The following is a 19,205-nucleotide window of genomic DNA, read 5'->3' on the forward strand; positions in this document are numbered from 1 at the left end:
TTTTAGATCATAAACTTGTCTCAAATAAGGTTTGGCATAAGTGATATGTAGCCACACTAAATAAGGTGACAAGTCTGAAAGCAGTTTGTATACTTAAGAATCATGTCTCACATTATATGCATTATATCCTTAAATGTAGAATGCCCTTATTAATGTGTCCCATACTAAAGGAAGCTGCGCTCCTATAGCAATGGTGTAGATAGAAAGGTGGCAGGCGTGTGGAGTAGAAACTCACTCTATTAATGAAGCAAAATGGCATACAATGTACAATGGAGTGGTTCTCCTGTGCTGAAAATACCATGCTTCTCTGCTGGTGGCAAAGATAAAGTAATGAATCCCAATATGAGCAAATAAATCAGCTGAGTGAGATAACTCGTGTAACTCACCCTAATCCAGGACGTGCAGTGGGGATGTAAGTGGATACCGGAAAGCTAATAGAGCTATTTATACCGCTTCTGTAAGTGCGCACTTCCTGGTTGGTGGAACGCATGTGGTGAGTGAACCGCACGCCTTTTTGTATTGACACATTATTGTTTGTACACTGACTGTTGATTTTTGATATATACACACAGATAAAATCCTTTGATGAAGACCTATCACAGGTCGAAACGTTAGGACTGATACTCTTTGGAATTTTTTCTGTATTAGCACCATTAAAAAGCATTGAAAAACCACCAAGAACTTTCTCCATTATTCTAGAAGTGTGTTATAGTCTTTACATTATCTTGAGTTTTTTCACTATTTAGCACCACCTGATCTGGTCGAGCCAGACCTAACCCTTCGGTATCATTGTATGTGTCAGGTTCCTATAAGGTGTCAGGACGTCACCGTCTATTTCTCCATGGAGGAGTGGGAGTATTTAGAAGGACACAAAGATCTGTACAAGGACGTCATGATGGAGGATCCCCAGCCCCTCACATCACCAGGTAATAGACAGGACTAAATACACACGGCCTATAATTATCTGTATGTAAGGAATGAATTCAGTCCCTGTATGTGTCTCCTCCAGCTCTATCCAGTAAGAGGACAACACCAGAGAGATGTCCCCGTCCTCTTCTCCCACAGGACTGTAAACAAGAAGATCCCGATGTTCCTCAGGATGTGTTTCCTCCAGGTCTATCTTGTAAGAGATATCTACTCATGTACTTTCCGTACTAATTTTGTGTATACATTTTTAGACGTTCTGCTCTGTTATTTTTTTCAGTTGTGTTTTCTTTGCTTCTGCTTCTTCTGCTGTTTGTTTCTAGTGCCTTCTCTATGACATTATGACGGCAACTTAAAGACCTGCAGAGGGTTCATGAATACCCTGTTTCCCTGAAAATATGACCTACACCGAAAACAAGACCTAGCATGATTTTATGGGATTTTTAGACAATGTTTGAAATATAAGCCCTACTCCAAAAATAAGCCCTAGTTACAGTCAGTGTTGGGAGGAGTAAAACTGCGCAATTTTTCAGGAACTCCACTTTCTTAGGGACCCAATCAGTTGTATTCTAAGGTTGATTGTTTAAGGACCTTTGATGAGTTCAAAGTCATGTGACATGATGTAACCAAAGGTCTCTTAATTGCAGGAGTCTAAACTGAACAGGAACAGGCTGGCATGCAGGACTGGTATTCGGGGAAAGGGAGAGCAAACTGCAATCTCACAGGTCCCCATTTTCCTAGCTGCCCCAGTGTTTATATGCCAATTATAGGACTGCTTAAGGACCTTTTTGACATCACGTAATGTGACCAAAAGCTTGTTTTTTTCTTCACCAAAAGCTTGTTCACGCAAATTTTAACCAGCTTTGCCAATATGGGCAGAGCTTGGCCAGAAAAAGAGTGTGATGCCACCGCTTTTCTAATTCATAGCAAACTGCGGCGTTCCTATGCCAGAAATCTCTCTCCAGTCCCTGACGTCATTTGTCAGTGTCCATCGTTGGTCTTGATGAATTGGAGCCTCAATGTTTGTCTGCACAGACTGCAAGACCCTGCTACTTGCTTTTGTTACAAAGCGTAAGGATAGGTCATCAACGTTATAGTCCCAGAACACCCCCGTTAAATATCCGGCATCTGTCTGTAACTATTTGAGACCTGTTTCAGACGTCAGTGATTCTGGTACGTTTGTGCTTTTTTTTTTTTATAGGTACCACAATCACTGACATATGCAGACCCATTATAATCAATGGGTCTGCTCACACATCAGTGATTTTTTTTTAACTGACCGTGTTTCCGTGCAGCGTACCCGCGTGATTGCTGCACGGACACAAGTCCGTTTTTTCTGGCATCACTGATTTCCCACGGACCACACTATGGTGTGGTCCATGAAACAAATACCAGAAAAAAATGTACATATAAAATAAAAAACATTTTCAACTCACCTTTCCAGCGACGTTCTGTGCAGCCTGTGCTCTCTGCAGCTTCATGGCCAGCTCATGCATATTCATGAATGCAGCCAGAGCCGATCTGGAAGAAGCTGCAGAGAGCGGTGGGCAGATGCTGCAGAGCCGAGGAGTTCAGCACCATGGAGAGCAGGAACGTGACAGGTGAGTTATGTCCATGTGCAATCACGGAGTACGGATCACGTATCACGTATTGCACATGGACAACCACCATGTGCCGTGAATCACGTAACGCGGAGGGACATAGGCGTTTTTTACACGTCAGTAAAGAACGTCTGTGTTTTTTACTGATGTGTGAAACAGGCCTAATGTTTGTCTTTGAAAAAAAAATCTCTTTGAAATTGTCTATGTTGTGGATCAATGTTACAAGGAGATTTTTGCAGGTTTTGCCAACTGTCATGGCAACATCTGAATCTGTGGAAATTATAGATCCTTGTATTCTGCTTGTTAACTGCTTTGATGTCTGTGAGCAGTGCAAGGAGATGCAGGCGTCGAAACACAGGCTTGGGCAGTCTAGCAAAAGTTATTCTCTGCTGGGCTGTTTGTTAATGTCTTTGATCACATGCTGTAGAGGAGAAAGTATCTATCGCTCCCCTTCTGTATATGCTAGCTGGACTATTTCATTAATGCAAGCTATAGGTTACCTTCCTTCCGCGTGGGATAACAAATTGGATTTGGTCAGGAGAATAGTAAGGCATGGGACTTAGGCATTTCCATCTTCAGGGGTAATCCAGAGGTTAGGAATAGCTTAGGGTCCCCTAGCGTGATGGACAGTATAAGAGCCCCCTGTCCCTCATTATCTTGCAGTCAGATTGTGACAATCAATCAGATTATTTCCTGTAGCACATTCCAGAGAACTGGTGCTAGTAATGGGAGATTCAAATTAACAAATATGTAACTCTTAAGGCCCCATTACACGCAACGACATCGCTAACGAGATGTCGTTGAGGTCACGGAATTCGTGACACACATCCGGCCTCGTTAGCGACGTCGTTGCGTGTGACACGTACTAGAGACTGCTAACGATGCAAAATACTCACCAAATCGTTGATTGTTGACACGTCGTCCATTTCCCAAATGTCGTTCTTTGTTCTGGACGCAGGTTGTTCGTCGTTCCTGAGGCAGCACACATCGCTACGTGTGACACCCAGGAGCGACGAACAACACCGTACCTGCGTCCTCCGGCAATGAGGTGTGCGTGACTTCCATGTGGCTGCTCTCCGCCCCTCCGCTTCTATTGGACGCCTGCCGTGTGACGTCGCTGTGATGCCGCACAAACTGCCCCCTTAGAAAAGAGGCTGTTCGCCGGCCACAGCGATGTCGCTAGGAAGGTAAGTATGTGTGATGGCTCCTAGCGATATTGTGCGCCAGGGGCAGCGATTTGCCCGTGATGCACAAACGGCGGGGGCGTGTAAAGCGCCCTTTAGATGTCGAAATTGGACAACAGATTCAGAATACATTTTTTTTCCTAATTTAGTTTTTGATGTTATGGTTTAAAAAAAAAAGTACTTTCAAGATATCATTAAAAAATAATAACATTGTGTTTATTTTTAGCAGATGACTGTATTGGGAGTTCAGATGAAAATCTATTATCTTCAGAATTTAAAACAAATGATGAAAGTATCACACATGATACATATGAAGAGCACGCTGTTGTCCCAGATATACCTCCAGCTCTTCCTTGGAAAGCTTTATCATCAGATCTTTTCAAACAAGTCCAAAATTCCGATTTATTACAGAATTGTAAGCAAAATAAAAGTTACAGATGGGATGTGGAAAATGAAACGGTTACTACAAGGGAGAAGCCATTCTCATGCCCAGAATGTGGAAAATGTTTTACTCAGAAAATAACCCTTGCTAACCATCAAAAAGATCACACAGGGGAGAAACCATTTTCATGTTCAGAGTGTAGGAAATGTTTTAATTTCAAATCAGATCTTGTCAGGCATCAAATATATCACACAGGGGAGAAGCCATTTTCATGTTCAGAGTGTGAGAAATGTTTTAATTGGAAATCAGCTTTTGTTAGGCATCAAAGATCTCATACAGGGGAGAAGCGATTTTCATGTTCAGAGTGTAGGAAACCTTTTATTCAAAAATCAGAACTTGTTGTGCATCAAAGATCTCACACAGGGGAGAAGCCATTTTCATGTTCAGAATGTGGAAAATGTTTTATTCAGAAATCAGATCTTGTTGTGCATCAAAGATGTCACACTGGGGAGAAGCCATTTTCATGTTCAGAGTGTGGGAAATGTTTTATTCGGAAATCAAAACTTGTTCACCATCAAAGATCTCACACCAGGGAGAAGCCATTTTCATGTTCAGAGTGTGGGAAATGTTTTAATTGGAAATCAGAACTTGTTGTGCATCAAAGATGTCACACAGGGGAGAAGCCATTTTCATGTTCAGAGTGTGGAAAATGTTTTAATTGGAAATCAGAACTTGTTGTGCATCAAAGATGTCACACCGGGGAGAAGCCATTTTCATGTTCTGAGTGTGGGAAATGTTTTATTCGGAAATCAAAACTTGTTCAGCATCAAAAATGTCACACCGGGGAGAAGCCATTTTTATGTTCAGAGTGTGGGAAATGTTTTATTCGGAAATCAGATCTTGTTGTGCATCAACGATCTCACACAGATGAGAAGCCATTTTCATGTTCAGAGTGTGGGAAATGTTTTACTAGTAAATCAGGTCTTGTTCACCATCAAAAGAATCACTCAACATAAACCATTTTTATGTTCTGTATGTGGAAATTGTAGTTTTCAGAAATCAGATCTAGTTAAACATGTGAAGAACCCACACAGGGAAGGAACCTTTTTCATGTTGTGAAGAATTGAAATGTTTAACTGGTAAATCAAGTCTTGCCCACATCAGAAAACCAACAGAGCGGAGCAGCCATTTTTGCTTTCAGAATTTGCCAAATGTATTTTATCATTAATCAGGTCCTGTTGTCAGATGAGTCACATGATGGTTCCATAATTTAAAGGTTTTTTTTCCTAAAATCGGCTATAGTTCCTTAAGTAAGAATTTGTGAGGGAAAGAACCATTTTCTTTCTTTTTAGAAATTATTGTATTTTTTAGACCATAAGACACACCTATGTTTTGAAGGAGGAATATAGGGAAAAAAATAACTCAAAAAATGTGGTCATGAAGCACTGTTATGGGTAGGATCTGCTGCTAACACTGTTACGGGGATAAAATCCCCCAATTCTGTACTAATGTCCCCCATAGTGGGCCCCTTCCAGGTATATGTGTCTCTCATACTTATATATATGTTTTTCATCCTGGTATATATTTTGCCCATCTTTATCCCATCCTAGTATATATGAACCCCATCCTGGTATATATGGCTCTTGTCCTAGTATATATGTCCCCATACTTGTATATATGGCCCTCATCTCGGGCCCATTCTTGTATATATTTCCCAATCACGCTGCACACATAAAAAAAATAAATGATTATACTCACCATCCCTCCGCTCTCCCGGTGAACGGTGTTCTCTTCTGATGCTGGCAAGTGACTTTAGCATATAAGCGGCGCAGCGCATGACATTACTGCCATGTGCCCCCAGTTACAGGGAGACGTAAGCTGACAGAATATTCACTGCTCCCCACAGCCGGGATTATGGGCTTGGGGAGCAGTGAATATTCATTCTCTAATAGACACACGTGATCGCTCAGCCACAGCAATAAGCCGGCGGCTGGGTGATCATATGTACCCAATATTAAAGAGAATGAATATTCACTGCTCCCCATGCTAATAATACCGCCCAACTAGGCGCTGGCTTCATTGCCTAGAGGTGGGCGGGATTATGGCGTGGGGAACAGTGAATATTCATTTTCTTTTTTAGTTGGCACACTGTTAGCCCTTTTGAAAGCCTTTAAGAATATTTTTTAATAGTTTTGATACTGGATTATATTTAGATAATTCACTAATCTCAGGTTGCCCACTGCTTTAGTTACTAAAAAGTGCAGCCCAGATTGGAGATAGGAACTCTGAAGTATATCACATTGTATATAATTGCATTTCAAATCTTGTTGTTTTGTTAATAAATGCTTGTAAAATATATATTCTTCATGCCTAGCTTTCTCTATTGTCTAGATGTGATGATTTTGCCTCAGAACCTCTGGAGTTGGCGAAGACTTGTAGGTATTGCTCACAAAAATAGTGAGGGGAGAATTGAATCACACTGGATCCTAGATATGAGGAAGTTGTTAAGATGCTCTGGTCCCAAATCATCAAAGCGTCTATGCCAAAACAATTGTCACAAAAGCTCTGAAAAAGTCTCAAAATTCGGAAAGATGTGTCAACATTTGTTGGCTTTTGGCATTTTCACTCCAAAATTGACAGAGCTTGGGTGGGATGGGGGTGTGACAGCGCAGCTACTTTAACCCCTTCACGACCGCGGGTAGAGTTACGTCCTATTTTTACGTGACTTAACGACCATGGACGTAACTTTACTGCCTAAAATTCATTTGATTGCCGTGGCCATAGCAATGGCTTTCAAATGATGTCCCCTTCTGTTTCTTACAGCAGGAGACCTTTGCTTGACCCAAGGGGGGGTGGCATCGCCACCCCCATCGACGATAGTTGTGATTGGCTGTTTAAATCTGAACTGTCAATCACATCGTTTGCACTAAAACAATGCCTGAACCAGTGCGATACTGCGAGATCCTGCTATGAGGTGCTGCAGCAGCTGCAGCACATTATAGCTGAAGCTCAAACATGGCACCCCCCAACCCCTGCAGCACTGATTGGAGCGATCGTGCTATGACGCGCAATCGCTCCAATGAGCGCGCAGTGGGGCGGTCTGATCTGGAGGTGACTTCCCTCCCCAGGCTTCTGGTGGTCTGGGAAGCCCTCCCCCAATATGTCTGCAGCGTGCACCGGCTGGTACTTGTAACGCCACGACGACGCTGCTGCCGCCGATGCTCCTGCTCCACGTGAGTATTGCGTGCTCCCCCTGATGGTCCCTGCGTGTTCTCGTGATCGCCCCCTGTGTGAAGTCCCTGCCCCCTGCCGTGATCTTCCCCCTGCCGCGATCTGCTCCCTGCTGATGTGCCCCCTGCTGATGTGCCCCCTACCACGATCTGCTCTCTGCTGATGTGCCCTCTGCCGCGATCTGCTCCCTGCTGATGTGCCCCCTGCCGCGATCTGCTCCCTGCTGATGTGCCCCTTGCTGCGATCTGCGCCCCGCCGTGATCTCTACTCTGCTCCCATTCTGCCTCTGCTTCTCCCCCTCTCCATCTGCTTTCCCTCCGACGTCCCCTACCTGCCTCCACCGGGTCGTCCAAGGTCTGCATTGGCCAGATCATATCTGCCTCCATCGATGGGTCCTTCCTGGGTCTTCTGATGAGCTGTCCAACTGCCTGCCTGCTGCTCCTATAAGAAGCTGTCCACTTTCTGCCTTCTATTCCTCCTGCAGTTCTTCTATAATTTTTTTTTTGTATCCCCTGTCCGTTTTTACACCACATCCGTCCATGCGTCCCGCCGAGCGCTGATCAGTGATGCAGATAGCGTATCTGCATCCGTGGTCAATTTTCGGCAGGACTTTTTTTTTTGTCTGTGGCTTGCGTCGTTTTTTTGCATCTCATCCGTGTGCATCCTGCAGCGGCTGAGCGCTGATCAGTGATGCACATAACGGATCAGCCAATTTTTGGTGTGACTTTTTTTTTCCATATTCCCGACGCTTTTTGTATCTCATCCGACCATGCGTCCTGCAGCGGCCAATCAGTGAAGCACGGCATCTGAGCGTTTGAAAAGTGAAATGGCGCTCCTTCTCTTCTGAGCCCTGCCATGCGTCCAAACAATTATTTTCCATCACATATGGGGTATCTGCGTACTCAGGAAAAATTGCACAACACGTTTTATGGTGCAGTTTTTCCTGATACCGTTGTAGAAAAAAAAAAGCTAACTGGTTGAAGCAAAAATTTTGTGGTAAAAAAAAATAAATAATTTTCACGGTTCAACGTTATCAACTTCTGTGGAGCCCCTGGGGGTACAAGGGGCTCACCAAACATCTAGAAAGATGTTTCAGTTAGCCATTAAAAGGTATCAACCACTGAGGACTCTCAGTTCTTTTAAACAATTTTTTTTTATCTCTACTGGCTAACACGGTACAAAGATATATTTTACTTGTATCAAACATCTAGATAAATTCCTTGACGGGTCTAGTTCCAAAATGGGGTCATTTGTGGGGGAGCACCACTGTTTAGGCACCATAGGGGGTCTCCAAACGTGACATGGTGTCTGCTAATGATTCCAACCAATTTTGCTGTCAAATGGTGCTCCATCTCTTCTGAGCCCCGCCATGCACCCAAACAATTACTTTCCACCACATGTGAGGTCTCTGCGTACTCAGGAAAAATTGCACAATACGTTTTATGGTTCATTTTGTCCTGATACCCTTGTGGAAAAAAAGCTACCTGGTTCAAGTAACAGTTTTGTGGTAAAAAAAAAAAAAATTGTATTCGTGGCTTAACATTACCAACTTCTGTGGAGCCCCTTGGGGCTCACTAAACATCTAGATAAATTCCTTGAGGGGTCTAGTTTCCAAAATGGGGTCACTTGTGGAGGAGCTCCATTGTTTAGGCACCTCAGGGGGTCTCCAAATGCAACATTACGTCAGCTAATGATTCCAACCAATTTTGTTGTCAAATGGCGCTCCTTCTCTTCTGAGCCCCGCCATGCGCCCAAACAATTACTTTCCACCATATATGAGGTATCGTCGTACTCAGGACAAAATGCCCGATAAATTTTATGGTGGATATTGTCCTGATACCCTTGTGAAAAAAAAGCTACCTAATTGAAGAAACAGTTTTGTGGTAAAAAAAAAAATATATATTTTCACGGCTCAACGTTATCAACTTCTGTGAAGCCCCCATGTGTTCAAAGTGCTCACCAAACATCTAGAAAAATTATTTAAGGGCTCTAGTTTCCAAAATTGGGTCACTTGTGGGGGAGCTCCATTGTTTAGGCCAGGGGTCCCCAACTCCAGTCTTCAAGGCCCACCAACAGTGCATGTTTTCAGGGTTTCCTTAGTATTGCACATGTGATAATTTAATCACCTGCACAGGTGATCATTCCAACATCCATGCAATGCTAAGGAATTCCTAAAAACATGCACTGTTGGTGGGCCTTGAGGACTGGAGTTGGGGAACTCTGGTTTAGGCATCTCAAGGGGTCTCCAAACCCGACATGGCGTCCGCGAATGAGTCCAGCTAATTTTGCGTTAATTCGAATGGCGCGCCTTCCCTTCCTAGCTCCGTTGTGCGCCCAAACAATTGATTTTTTTACCACATATGAGGTATCAGCGTACTCAGGAGAAATTGCACAATAAATTGTATGGTGCATTTTCTCTTTTCTCCCTTGTGAAAATATAAAATGTTATGGCTAGAGTAACATTTTTGTGTTAAAAAGTAACATTTTCATTTTTTCCTTCCACATTGCTTTGGTTCCCGTGAAACAACTGAAGGGTTAATAAACTTCTTGGATGTGGTTTTGAGCAGTGTGAGGGGTGCAGTTTTTAGAATGGGGTTACTTTTTTGTATTTTCTGTCACCTAGGCCTCTCAAAGTGACTTCAAATGTGATGTGGTCCCTAAAAAAAATGATTTTGTTGGAAAAATGAGAAATTGCTGATGAACTTTGACCCCTTCTAACTTTAACGAAAACAAAATTTGTTTTGAAAATTGCGCTAATGTAAAGTAGACAAGTGGGAATTCTTATTTAGTAACTATTTTGTGTGACATATTTCTCGGATTTATAGGCATACATTTTCAAAGATTGAAAATTGCGAAATTTTCGCAATATCTCAGAAATTTTCACAAATAAACGCAAAAAATATTGGCCTAAATTTACCACTGACATGAAGTTCAATATGTCACGAAAAAACAATGTCAGAATCGCCAGGATCCGTTGAAGCGTTCCAGAGTTATAACCTGTCAAAGTGACACTGGTCGTAATTGCAAAAAATGGCCCGGTCATTAGGGTGTTCAAGTGGCCTTAGGGGTGAAGGGGTTAATTCAAGACGAGCTGTGGCGTTCCCTATGCCAGAAATCTCACTCCAGTCCCTGATGGGAGTAATACATTGTATTTCTAGCATGGTACAAGGAGGAACATGCCACTCATCAAATGCTCCAGTTTCATGGAGAGTCATGCACCACTTCATGAATCAGGAGTGGCCCCTTTAAAAAAAGGATAATTGTTGTAATAAAAGAACGAAAGTATTTTAAATGTCTGATAGCCAAGGGATTATTTTTTGTGGGGCTACCCACAAATAGAGATAAGTGCACCCTTTGAAGTTCGGGTTCAGCTTTTTCAGTCAGACTTTAGATAAAGTTCAGTTCGGGAACCGGATTTGTCCTGAACCCTGTTGGAAGTCACTGATTGGGCAGTTCGGGTCTCCGCCCACATGCAACCGGCCATAAACAGAGCATTTAGTATCTTGGGAGGGAGGACAGAGTTTTTTCCTTGTACACAATACATCCTATAATGATGTTTTTACCTCCCTGTGAAAGCCATTCAAACACTGCAAGCGGCTCACACTGGGCCGAGCACTGAGTGTACCCGAGCACACCGATGCTAGATCGAGTGGTTAGGATACATAAAGTACCCGAACTCCGAACTCTAACACTGATTTTTTTTATAAAGTCTGTATTTGGTTCAAACACCGAACTTTACTATTTAGATTCGCTCATCTCTGCCCACAAACCTTTATTACAGTTTAGATTATGGGTGTAGAAGAGACCAGAACTGAAAGTGGTCTATCTCTTGGTGGAGAGCAAGTAACATTTATGATACCTATGCTGGGGTTTTGTGAATTTTATGGGATTCTGTCACTAAGTGTTTACCCCTTAATTAAAAATACCCCTTAATTAAAAATCAGGATAATATAAAGACAGTGTCACACTAGGTACGGGGAAGTACTAAGTGAACGGCAAGAGGGAAACGCTGTGTTTAGCAAAAGGGAAGATGGTGACCTCTGACCAAGCATACCGCTGAGCCCTGGGTTCCCTCACCGCCTTAGATCTATGCACCGAGTCTGATACCTGACCCTAGGCTGACCCTGATTTCAGCCCTAGGTAGGGAGCAGATGGGATGAGCTCTTCGTCAACCCCACTAGGCACTAAAGGACACACAGGGATAACAAACAAGGGAAAACAATATACAACTTTTCTCTAGACGACTCAGTAAGAAGTTCGGTAAAGAGCAACAATGATCCTACTGATGCATTCAAGCCGCCTGCTTGCATCCAGAGCTTGTGAAAGAACTGAAGATCACCAGCCCAAATCCAGGGAAAATTAGAGTATTTAAGCCCAATGGGAAATAAAGATTATTAGTAGCTGAAGGGAAGAGGAGCTCCCCTGGGTCCTAAAGAAAAAAAAGATGAAAAACCAGCAGAGGAGATACCAGTACACTGAATACTAACAGCAGAAATAATAGAAAGTCAGGGAGTATTTTGCCCAGCCAAATGCTGTGACCCTCTATTGTCGGACACCACATGACTGTCTGTTACCAGTGACAGACAGTGACTCTGATTCCAATGATGTGTCATTAACTGGGCTGCTTGTTGTAGTTAAAATCAAATCATTGTATTATCGCTAGGGGATTATCCCTACAGAGCTAGTAAAACTGCTGCCATGTACCCTCCATTTCCATTAGCTCTGTATAACTCCGCCCTCACCTGATTGGCAGCTTTCTGTCTATGCTCATTATACACAGCTGCCAATCAGTGGTGTGGGTTGGTTATACACAGAGGAGCATTTCGAGAACTGGTAGATCTTAAGCAGATAAAACTATTAATCAAAACTTCAGAAAGCAGCCAAGTAAGTCACACATCGTTAGAATCAGGGTCTTTTGCTTATACAGGTCGATTGGACACATGTTAGAGGTAGCTTCCTCTTAATCTATAAACCACATCCCGAAGCCACACGCTATTAAATTTTATATATTTAATCTGAAAAGTAGGGTGTGTTTATAAAAGATGTTACAAAGGGAAACAAAACAATACAGCATATACAATTACACAAAATAAAAGGGAATAACGAGAGAAAATAAATAAACCTGCATCACAAACATAGATTCAGATTTATAGAGGGAAGGACGCCAATGGAACGTGGAACAATCCTATACAGCAATGTTGAATGAGGATCATAATTGGCATTAGCATTTTATTAACACAAGTTACACCCACATCCTTCCACTCTGGTGACACATAACAGGGCCGGACTTCAGATAACTACAGGATGTGTCTAAAGGCTGCTTTACACATGTCGATTTAATCGTGCATTCGTATGTGCGATCACACCCTCCCCCATCGTTTGTGCAGCACGGGAAATTTCTTGCCCGTGTCGCACAAAGTCGTAATTCCCCGTCACACACACTTACCTTCCAAACGACCATGCTGTGGGTGGCGAACATCCACTTCCTGAAGGTGGAGAGACGTTCGGCGTCATATCGACGTCACACAGCGGCCGGCCAATAGAAGTGGAGGGGCAGAGATGAGCGGGACGTAACATCCCGCCCACCTCCTTCCTTACGCATTGCCGGCGGGACGCAGGTAAGCTGCGTTCATCGTTCCCGAGGTGTCACACGGAGTGATGTGTGCTGCCTCGGGAACAATGAACAACCGGAAGTTCGATTTTTTGAAAATGAGCGATGTGTCAACGATGAACGAGAAGGTGAGTATTTCTGCTCGTTCACCGTCGCACATAGCTGTCACACGCTACGATATCACTAACGATGCTGGATGTGCATCACTTACGACGTGACCTCGCCGACAACTCGTTAGCTATATCGTAGCGTGTAAAGCTTAAGTCTTAGAAAATTATGAGATTCCCAACTTTTACAATATCTTTGCACCTGGAGGTCCCAGGCAGAAGATATTACTGTCATCTTTCTTATCATAATTTTATCTGTTCATAGATAGGAGACATTGCATACATATTTTCATCTCTTGCCAATATCCATTTGGTGGGACCCTGGCCATCACCAAATGATGCAGAACAATGCTTTGCATTCTCCGTTTTATCACAAATTGGAAAATATCACTTTTCTATTATATTGATGCAGTTCATAAAACCTCAATTCATATTTTCTATAAGGGGAAACAAAGGATTTTAATTTATCTGCTATTTTTCTGTTCAACTGCTGCTCTTATCTCTACCGCTCATAAATCTGTCCTTTTCTGCATTCTTGTGCATTCAAGCTGAGATTGGCCTCACATCTGCTAGAGTATTCTCTTTAGTTACTTGTTTCCAAAGGAGGGAGTCAGCTTCATAGCTGACCCCCTTTATAGGAGTCTTTATGGATTTTATAATTTCTATATGACACAGGACTACATATTAATACATCTTTTTCCAAAATTGAGCTTTTAACCTTTTGAAAGCCAGGGTCATTTTTTGGACACTTTCCTGTACTTGGTGCATGAAGAGTTGACTTTGCTTGTGGGGATCCATTGTATGTGTTTGGTTTCCTGCTGTCTGCATTCTCCATTGTTAGGTCCAATGGGAGGACCCTATTCTGTCGTGCCTCATTCCGGGGGTCACGCTGCCTTATTTTGGAACTGTTTTCCTTGGTACGCCTCCAGTGAATAGTTCCTGCTCTGCAGTGCTTCTGGTTCCTGTGAGTCTGTTCTGATCCTGCCCGCTGCCTACTACTCCTTTCCCTGACCTCCATCCTTCCTGTCTTGTCTTACCTCTCTGTCTCCCTAACCCATCCTCTGCTTTGTTATCCCGTCTCCACTCCCTCTATACTTACTTGTCCTCTCGGTTTAGGACCCCGGCTTGCTATCTGACTACGGCTCTGCTCCCCTCCGGCTCCTGACGATACCTCCTGGCTTTCTGACCCTCGGCTCTCACTTGACTCCAGCTCCACTTATCCTTCTGTACCTACGTGACTTCCTGGTACTGAATTACGGCTTGATCGACCATTCTATTGCAGCCTTCTGCGGATGCTAGTGACCTCTAGTGGGCTTCATATATAAAAAATAAATTGATCCTGCACCACTTGTTTTTTACCTTCACAGTTTAGTGGCTGAAGGAAAGCTGCTCCAGTCTTTGTAACAAAATGAGCCAGGAGAAGCACACTCAGATGAGAAATAAAATGTCCGACGTATTATCCACAGAAGAAGAACAAGTGGCTCCACTCCAAGGTCAATAAAAATGGATTTATTAATACAAAAAGATGTACATAAAAGAAAGCAGTGGCGGAGCTGGGCGCAAGCTCTTCCTGGGAGTAGGTAGCATCTTGGCCTCTATAACTATCTTGGCTCTGAGCAGTTTGTGACTTTCTGGATCTTGCTATGTTCAGGGCCTACCTTGATTTAGGATAAATGGCAGCCTGAATTTTCTTTTCCACAGAGAGTTTCTTTCTCCTTACCAGACACCGTCACTAGAGGATAGAAGTGACTGGAAGTAGCCCCACCGCCTCCAGCGTCATACACCTCTCCCCCAATACTCAGTCTCACTTCCTGAGTCCTCAGACACAGACATCTTTCTCTATTTTTCCTGTCAGAAAAGGACCCGGAAATGTCCTCACTGCTGCATCACTTCCTTTTACCATGTAAGGCAAAGGTAGTTTTGAGAACGGCCAGCAGAGGTCAGTGTAGATGCTACAACTCTCAGAGGAAGGCTTCAGAAGGCACAGATAATGCGCAACATTATAGAGAGACACACGGCCATCAGGGGACATTCTAGTAGTGTCTACTCCGGGTCACTGCACACTCACAGCCCCACTCACCACACATCATAAACACGCAGCTCCACTCAGTACACATTGTACACACACAGCTCTGCTCCATACACATCATACACATATGGCTCCACATCGTACACACACAGCGCAACTCAATACATGTCTTACACACTCGGCTCTGCTCTATACACCTCTAACACACATGGCATTACTCCATACACACATGGCTCCGCTCCGTACACCTCGTACACACTCGGCTCCGCTCCGTACACCTCGTACACACACAGCTCCGCTCCGTACACCTCGTACACATACGGCTCCGCTCCGTACACCTCGTACACATACGGCTCCGCTCCGTACACCTCGTACACATACGGCTCCGCTCCGTACACCTCGTACACACACGGCTCCGCTTCGTACACCTTGTACACACACGGCTCCGCTCCGTACACCTCGTACACACACGGCTCCGCTCCGTACACCTCGTACACACGCGGCTCTGCTCCGTACACCTCGTACACACACGGTTCCGCTCCGTACACCTCGTACACACACGCCTCCGCTCCGTACACCTCGTACACACGCGGCTCTGCTCCGTACACCTCGTACACACACGGCTCCGCTCCGTACACCTCGTACACACGCGGCTCTGCTACATCCACACTGTAAACCCCTCCTGACCCCACACATAAACTTCCCCTCATCCAGCACCATGACAACCAGCACAGCAGAGCCCTGCATACACTGAGGAGCTGACCATGTGACCCCTGACTCCTCCCCTCCATGTGACATCATCACAGGTCCTGGAAGCACAGAGCAGCCATATATCTAGTGTGCGGCTCTGCAGGAGGAGGTAGGTGCAGGGTATTATATATCTAGTGTGCGGCTCTGCAGGTGGAGGTAGGTGCAGGGTATTATATATCTAGTGTGCGGCTCTGCAGGTGGAGGTAGGTGCAGGGTATTATATATCTAGTGTGCGGCTCTGCAGGTGGAGGTAGGTGCAGGGTATTATATATCTAGTGTGCGGCTCTGCAGGTGGAGGTAGGTGCAGGGTATTATATATCTAGTGTGCGGCTCTGCAGGTGGAGGTAGGTGCAGGGTATTATATATCTAGTGTGCGGCTCTGCAGGTGGAGGTAGGTGCAGGGTATTATATATCTAGTGTGCGGCTCTGCAGGAGGAGGTAGGTGCAGGGTATTATATATCTAGTGTGCGGCTCTGCAGGTGGAGGTAGGTGCAGGGTATTATATATCTAGTGTGCGGCTCTGCAGGTGGAGGTAGGTGCAGGGTATTATATATCTAGTGTGCGGCTCTGCAGGTGGAGGTAGGTGCAGGGTATTATATATCTAGTGTGCGGCTCTGCAGGTGGAGGTAGGTGCAGGGTATTATATATCTAGTGTGCGGCTCTGCAGGTGGAGGTAGGTGCAGGGTATTATATATCTAGTGTGCGGCTCTGCAGGTGGAGGTAGGTGCAGGGTATTATATATCTAGTGTGCGGCTCTGCAGGAGGAGGTAGGTGCAGGGTATTATATATCTAGTGTGCGGCTCTGCAGGTGGAGGTAGGTGCAGGGTATTATATATCTAGTGTGCGGCTCTGCAGGTGGAGGTAGGTGCAGGTTATTATATATCTAGTGTGCGGCTCTGCAGGTGGAGGTAGGTGGAGGTTATTATATATCTAGTGTGCGGCTCTGCAGGTGGAGGTAGGTGCAGGGTATTATATATCTAGTGTGCGGCTCTGCAGGTGGAGGTAGGTGCAGGGTATTATATATCTAGTGTGCGGCTCTGCAGGTGGAGGTAGGTGCAGGGTATTATATATCTAGTGTGCGGCTCTGCAGGTGGAGGTAGGTGCAGGGTATTATATATCTAGTGTGCGGCTCTGCAGGTGGAGGTAGGTGCAGGGTATTATATATCTAGTGTGCGGCTCTGCAGGAGGAGGTAGGTGCAGGGTATTATATATCTAGTGTGCGGCTCTGCAGGTGGAGGTAGGTGCAGGGTATTATATATCTAGTGTGCGGCTCTGCAGGTGGAGGTAGGTGCAGGGTATTATATATCTAGTGTGCGGCTCTGCAGGTGGAGGTAGGTGCAGGGTATTATATATCTAGTGTGCGGCTCTGCAGGTGGAGGTAGGTGCAGGGTATTATATATCTAGTGTGCGGCTCTGCAGGTGGAGGTAGGTGCAGGGTATTATATATCTAGTGTGCGGCTCTGCAGGTGGAGGTAGGTGCAGGGTATTATATATCTAGTGTGCGGCTCTGCAGGTGGAGGTAGGTGCAGGGTATTATATATCTAGTGTGCGGCTCTGCAGGTGGAGGTAGGTGCAGGGTATTATATATCTAGTGTGCGGCTCTGCAGGTGGAGGTAGGTGCAGGGTATTATATATCTAGTGTGCGGCTCTGCAGGTGGAGGTAGGTGCAGGGTATTATATATCTAGTGTGCGGCTCTGCAGGTGGAGGTAGGTGCAGGGTATTATATATCTAGTGTGCGGCTCTGCAGGTGGAGGTAGGTGCAGGGTATTATATATCTAGTGTGCGGCTCTGCAGGTGGAGGTAGGTGCAGGTTATTATATATCTAGTGTGCGGCTCTGCAGGTGGAGGTAGGTGGAGGTTATTATATATCTAGTGTGCGGCTCTGCAGGTGGAGGTAGGTGCAGGGTATTATATATCTAGTGTGCGGCTCTGCAGGTGGAGGTAGGTGCAGGGTATTATATATCTAGTGTGCGGCTCTGCAGGTGGAGGTAGGTGCAGGGTATTATATATCTAGTGTGCGGCTCTGCAGGTGGAGGTAGGTGCAGGGTATTATATATCTAGTGTGCGGCTCTGCAGGTGGAGGTAGGTGCAGGGTATTATATATCTAGTGTGTGGCTCTGCAGGAGGAGGTAGGTGCAGGGTATTATATATCTAGTGTGCGGCTCTGCAGGTGGAGGTAGGTGCAGGGTATTATATATCTAGTGTGCGGCTCTGCAGGTGGAGGTAGGTGCAGGGTATTATATATCTAGTGTGCGGCTCTGCAGGTGGAGGTAGGTGCAGGGTATTATATATCTAGTGTGCGGCTCTGCAGGTGGAGGTAGGTGCAGGGTATTATATATCTAGTGTGCGGCTCTGCAGGTGGAGGTAGGTGCAGGGTATTATATATCTAGTGTGCGGCTCTGCAGGTGGAGGTAGGTGCAGGGTATTATATATCTAGTGTGCGGCTCTGCAGGTGGAGGTAGGTGCAGGGTATTATATATCTAGTGTGCGGCTCTGCAGGTGGAGGTAGGTGCAGGGTATTATATATCTAGTGTGCGGCTCTGCAGGTGGAGGTAGGTGCAGGGTATTATATATCTAGTGTGCGGCTCTGCAGGTGGAGGTAGGTGCAGGTTATTATATATCTAGTGTGCGGCTCTGCAGGTGGAGGTAGGTGCAGGGTATTATATATCTAGTGTGCGGCTCTGCAGGTGGAGGTAGGTGCAGGGTATTATATATCTAGTGTGCGGCTCTGCAGGAGGAGGTAGGTGCAGGGTATTATATATCTAGTGTGCGGCTCTGCAGGTGGAGGTAGGTGCAGGGTATTATATATCTAGTGTGCGGCTCTGCAGGTGGAGGTAGGTGCAGGGTATTATATATCTAGTGTGCGGCTCTGCAGGTGGAGGTAGGTGCAGGGTATTATATATCTAGTGTGCGGCTCTGCAGGTGGAGGTAGGTGCAGGGTATTATATATCTAGTGTGCGGCTCTGCAGGTGGAGGTAGGTGCAGGGTATTATATATCTAGTGTGCGGCTCTGCAGGTGGAGGTAGGTGCAGGGTATTATATATCTAGTGTGCGGCTCTGCAGGTGGAGGTAGGTGCAGGGTATTATATATCTAGTGTGCGGCTCTGCAGGTGGAGGTAGGTGCAGGGTATTATATATCTAGTGTGCGGCTCTGCAGGTGGAGGTAGGTGCAGGGTATTATATATCTAGTGTGCGGCTCTGCAGGTGGAGGTAGGTGCAGGGTATTATATATCTAGTGTGCGGCTCTGCAGGAGGAGGTAGGTGCAGGGTATTATATATCTAGTGTGCGGCTCTGCAGGTGGAGGTAGGTGCAGGGTATTATATATCTAGTGTGCGGCTCTGCAGGTGGAGGTAGGTGCAGGGGCTCTGTTATTTTGGGGTCAGC

General features: G+C 45.1%; 1 protein-coding gene across 1 annotated transcript in view; it reads left to right on the forward strand.

Moving 5' to 3' along the window:
* Positions 1–19,205, forward strand: part of LOC142259340 (uncharacterized) — a 188,247-nt gene that overhangs the window by 123,508 nt on the left and 45,534 nt on the right. Inside the window, 4 exon segments of the mRNA XM_075331804.1 lie at positions 747–926; positions 1,010–1,123; positions 3,936–5,099; positions 12,103–12,206. Of these exon segments, the coding sequence (XP_075187919.1) occupies positions 747–926; positions 1,010–1,123; positions 3,936–5,099; positions 12,103–12,206 (1,562 nt within the window).

Source organism: Anomaloglossus baeobatrachus (genome assembly GCF_048569485.1).
Source record: "Anomaloglossus baeobatrachus isolate aAnoBae1 chromosome 5 unlocalized genomic scaffold, aAnoBae1.hap1 SUPER_5_unloc_9, whole genome shotgun sequence".
Lineage (NCBI taxonomy): Eukaryota > Metazoa > Chordata > Amphibia > Anura > Aromobatidae > Anomaloglossus > Anomaloglossus baeobatrachus.